At 45.6% G+C, this 5,087-nt stretch overlaps 1 protein-coding gene across 1 annotated transcript; it reads left to right on the top strand.

Moving 5' to 3' along the window:
* The first annotated feature begins 3,596 nt into the window (after positions 1–3,596).
* LOC123348425 (olfactory receptor 6N1-like) lies at positions 3,597–4,553 on the top strand. The gene has a single exon (XM_044985952.1). It carries the CDS (start codon positions 3,597–3,599, stop codon positions 4,551–4,553), a length of 957 nt encoding a protein of 318 aa, XP_044841887.1.
* The last annotated feature ends 534 nt before the right edge of the window (positions 4,554–5,087 follow it).

Raw genomic sequence — 5,087 nt, 5'->3', positions numbered from 1 at the left:
AAGGGGACTGTCTGTGACTCCATGCTAAGGCTGTTACAGTGTTTGACACTTGGTTGGTGAAAGCTAATTATAGAACATGCAACCAGTTTGGGGTTTGTACCCTGGTTTGCAACAGTCTGTCTGCCCTGGGGTTGGTAGCCACATTCATGAGCCACTTCAGCCAGCTTGGCACTGGGCCGGGCCAGCATCACATCACCCCAGCCAGAGCCATCTCCATGGGCACTTGGGAGAGGCAGCTGGGCTGGGCTGAGCAGTGCTGGGCTGGATCACGGGCAGAGGAGCAGTGTTCAGCTGGGGGTATGGGTTAAAGAGGAGAAAGTGTGAGCAAGTCTCTCTTGTGCTCCTGGGAAAAGAGATTGGAGGCACCGGCAGTTTGCCCAGCTAGGGACTGAGCCCTCAGCTGAGGAAGAAGATGAAGCCAGGGCAGAGGATAGTGAGATCCTCCAACCTCAGCACAGCAGATGAGGCAAGGAGAGAATCTAAGTGTGCAAAGGAGATTTGCTATAAACAGGCCCTAGAGCTGAGAGGAAATCAGTGGAGATGCCCAGTCCAGGGTGTTAGAGCAAGGCAAGCAACTGCCTTATGAGATAAGGCCTGTGGGTGCAGAAGAATTGAACCTGGCCTTGCGGCCCCCCTCTCAATATTCCCCACACATCACCACACACCACGGCTCCCAGTCAGCTACTGGGGGTGTACTGAGCCCTTTGAAAGCCCCAGCTTGGCTCACTTTCAGCATTACTGCTCTCTTTGAGAAAGGGAGGTCTGGGGTGCCGGGGTCCATGACAGGTCCTAGTGCTACGGTAGTAATAATCATCATAAAATGTATCCAGGTGGGATTTGGAGAAATAATTTTAATGTAAGAATAATAATCCCTAGCTTTTATAATACATTCCATCAGCAGATCTCAAACTGTATCATTAGCCCCTTTTTAGAGATGGGGAAACTGAGGCAGAACCAAGGGACGTGGGTTGCTCAAGGTCATTCAGCAGGCCAGTGCTCACTCCACTAGGTCACACTGAAGGGAGAAAATAGAGTTAAATAAATAAAAAACCATTAGTAATTACTAATCACACCTAAGTTCCTGCGGGATAAATGTTTCCTTTGGGTTTCTCTGTGTGTGTGTATGTGTGTGATAGAAAGGTGCTCATGCAGAGAAATATAGACACACATAGAGAGATTTCCTTTCATCCAAATCTTTCATTTGCAGACTACATATTCAATGTACTTCATATTAATTGTTCTGTGTGTTTGTTAAACTGTGAGGCTTCAACACCAACCTGGAAGGCCTGACTCATCTTAGCCATTGTTATGCATGCAATTGTGCCACTTAAGGCAACAGGACAACTGACATGAGCAAATATTACTCAGCAGAGTCACTCTCTGCATGACCATGCACTCCACTCAGAGTGTATCTGTAACATCCATGGCTGTTACATTTCAGCCATGCAGGGCAATGATCTCATACAGCAGGGAGCAGAAAGGCGATGCCTCTGGGTGTGGGAGGTTGGTTGCATCAGGACAGTTGTCTGCACTTTCTGCACAGAAACCACAGCGCTAACTCCCCTGGCTCAGCCCCTTTGGAGGTGGACTCAAGGGAGATGCAGCCTGCCATGGAGAAGAATACAAATGACAGGAGACCTCTGCACTTTGTAAATGGAGGGGAGAAAGCATGTTCTAAGGCTGAACGTGGCAGCTGATTGCCCATTCAGGTGCATACAGATCTCTTTACTTCGAAGATCCAGATTCTGAAGAGTAATGAGAGACAAGGACCTCAGCTGAGGAACCTGAGTCCTGGTCACCAAACCCTGAGAAATAAGAGCTCATCGCTTCACACTTGGGATGTCCAGGTAAGCTTTATAACTGCATTTCTATAGCACCTTCAAAACAAGGGCATGGATGTGGTTTGTGAATATGAGAGGGACAAGGTGGATGAGGTATTAACTTTCATTGGACCAACTTCTGTTGGTGAGAGAGAGAAACTTTTGAGCCACAGGGAGTTCTTCTTTAGGTCTGGGATAGACAGTGCTTAATTTGTAATGAAAGAGGTGCCAGGGCTCAAGCAATTAGGTGCAGGGTTCAGTAATTTTTTTACATTCATAACTGATGTGGCAAGCCCAGAGATTCCCGGTGTGATGGGATCCCTGCCCCTGGAGTGCAACCTGGACCTGGGGTACCCCTGAACCCTCTGTCTCCCCAACCTGGACTCTCCTCTTACACTGTGCTGCTGTGACAAGCTGAAGACCACTCCCGGTCCTGCACTCACACAAACCTTTACACAGGCAGGGACACACCCAGCTGCAGTTACAGGAAGACTTCTCCCCAGCTTCACAACCTAGAACCCCAGAATGTACTATCTATCCTGGTCAAAAGCCGGACCAGTATAAGATTATTACCCAGTCCATCCCTCCCTCAAACTGGAGAGGACAATGCACCAGGTGATACAGTGTTTTTGTCTGTTATTATTTTCCTGTGTGTTTTCATTCAAAAGCACAGTGATTGTCTGGTTTCAACCACACGGTTGTTATTGGGGCAATTAGTGCATTGGATGAGATACACCACATGTTGTGACAGGCATGTGGGGTGTTGATCATTGTAGCAGTGGAGATAAGTCAGCGGGTTTTGCCATTGTTGTTCTGGCAGGGTGTAGTTTGAGGTGGTGTTTTCTGGTCTATAGTAAGCTCAGAGCTTCAGCACCATCAGGGGCACCATCTTTTCTCCCCAATGCCTTTCTGTTTCCTGGATTTTCATCCCACAATCATTATGGCGTGCAGAGGGTCCCTCCACAGTTAGGGTTGCACATCAAGCCTGGCTTTGCCCCTTCCTAAAATCCACCCTCAGAAGAGCTGTATTTTGTTACTGCTACATAATTAACATGAGGAATTCTCATCTGAAACAGAAAAGGCATTGCCAGTCCCTCAGCATGTCATCCTCATCACTGTCATTACATGAACTATGGAAGGATTAACTCCACTTCATAATTTATAACATAAACTGATCACTTGTGAGAGGTTGCAAATAATTATTCCCTTTCCTATAGCACACTAAGATGCTGAATATGCCAAGATGTATTATTAGATTAATTTCCATGAATTCTAACAGAAGATCAGCACCTAAGGATACTAGATTCAATTGAAAATCTCAGTCCAAGATATTAGTTCATGTATTTATTGATTTGGATTCTAACTAAAACACGACAAAATTCTGGCCATGGCCAGAAGTGGAATTCTGCATTTAAGCATAATTTAAGCAGTATGTCAATAGATGGGCTATGATAGTAGATAAAGAAGTGGGCTGATCTGTCCTCTCAGTATGTGGGCTACCAGAGAAATGGACTGTTCTTAGAGTACTCAGTAATTTGGTGTGACAGAGGGTGGTCTACCTGGCTACTCATGTTGTGTTCTCAGACTTAGACTCCTGACACATTGTCTGAAGTCTACATTTAGCCTTAACATTTCATCTGGCAACCAGGAAAGGGAGAGGAGTTTTTGAATATTTATGGAATGAATTTGCAACACTTGATTAACTTTCAGCTCTATGTTCTTACAGTTTGATTGCACCATTTATTTTATTGTTCCTAGACTCAACCGATGGCAGACATGGACTGGGGAAACCAAACGGCCATCACAGAATTCATCCTCCTGGGATTCGGGGATCTCCCTGACCTGCAAATTCTTCTCTTCCTGCTGTTCCTAGTGATCTACATCACAACAGTGGTTGGGAACAGCCTTATAATTGTGCTAGTTGTGACTGATCAGCACCTGCACACCCCCATGTATTTCTTCCTAGGGAACTTGTCCTGCTTGGAGATCTGCTACACCTCCACCATCCTGCCCAGGATGCTAGCCAGTCTCCTGACTGGGGACAAAAGCATCTCAGTCAATGGCTGCATCACACAACTGTATTTCTTTGCAGTTCTGGCAGCTACAGAATGCTATCTGCTAGCAGTGATGTCTTATGATCGGTATTTAGCAATATGTAAACCCCTGCACTATTCAACTCTTATGAATACTAGGCTTTGCCTCCAGTTGGCTGCTGGCACATGGTTAAATGGTTTTTTGGCTATTACCATCTTTATTTTATTCATGTCACAGTTCATATTCTGTGGCCCGAATGAAATTGACCATTTCTTTTGTGATCCCATATCACTGATAAAACTCTCCTGCGGAGACACAGGCCTGATCATATTGTTGGATTTCATATTAGCCTGTGTATTCACCTTGCCTCCATTTCTTCTAACCCTGATGTCCTACATGTGTATCCTCACCGTCATCCTGAGAATCTCTTCCACCACCGGCAGGCAAAAGGCATTTTCCACCTGCTCCTCCCACCTCACTGTAGTGACAATTTTCTATGGAACAATAATGATTGTGTACATGCTACCGACACTCGATGCACTGAGAGCCCTAAAGAAAGTTCTCTCACTTTGCTACACAGTCCTGACTCCCCTGATAAACCCCCTTATCTACAGCCTGAGAAACAGAGAGGTCAGGGAAGCCTTGCGTGAAGCAGTCAGTAAATGTGGCTTTCACAAAAAAAATTGCAGGGAGTCCTAGATAATAACTAAGGCTGTGGTTTTCAAAGCTGCCTGGGTGATTTAGACAAAGAGCCCTCATTGAAATTAAGTTAAAAACTCCCATTGAATATCTTAACACTGATGTGAAAAACAAATGGAGACAATCTGCATGGAGTTACTGAGGCAGAGGGTTTATAGTCCCACATGTGGGGGGAGGAATAGCTCAGTGGAGTGAGCATTGGCCTGCTAAACCCAGGGTTGTGGGCTCAATCTCTGAGAGGGCCATTTAGGGATCTGGACAAAAATCTGTCTGGGCATTGGCCCTGCTTTGAGCAGGGGGTTGGACTGGATGATCTCCTGAGGTCGCTTCTGACCCTGGTATTCTATGATTGTGTCCATGTAACACAACAAATAGGAGAACATGAGATTGTGGACAGATCTAGCAATGTCTCCTGTCCAGCACTGATACATACAGGATGATGGTATTTCTCTCTCTGGTTTGTCTAAATATTCATCTTGGGTGAGGAGTGTGTTTAGCATCTGAAAATGCCAAAAAATGTCATGTTGCATAAGG

This window comes from Mauremys mutica, chromosome 13 (assembly GCF_020497125.1).
Source record: "Mauremys mutica isolate MM-2020 ecotype Southern chromosome 13, ASM2049712v1, whole genome shotgun sequence".
NCBI classification, from domain to species: domain Eukaryota; kingdom Metazoa; phylum Chordata; order Testudines; family Geoemydidae; genus Mauremys; species Mauremys mutica.
This window is presented reverse-complemented; position numbering and strand designations above follow the sequence as displayed.

Coding starts and splice junctions, on each gene's coding strand:
- LOC123348425 (XM_044985952.1), top strand. CDS start 3,597: ATGGACTGGGGAAACCAAACGGCCATCACAGAATTCATCCTCCTGGGA.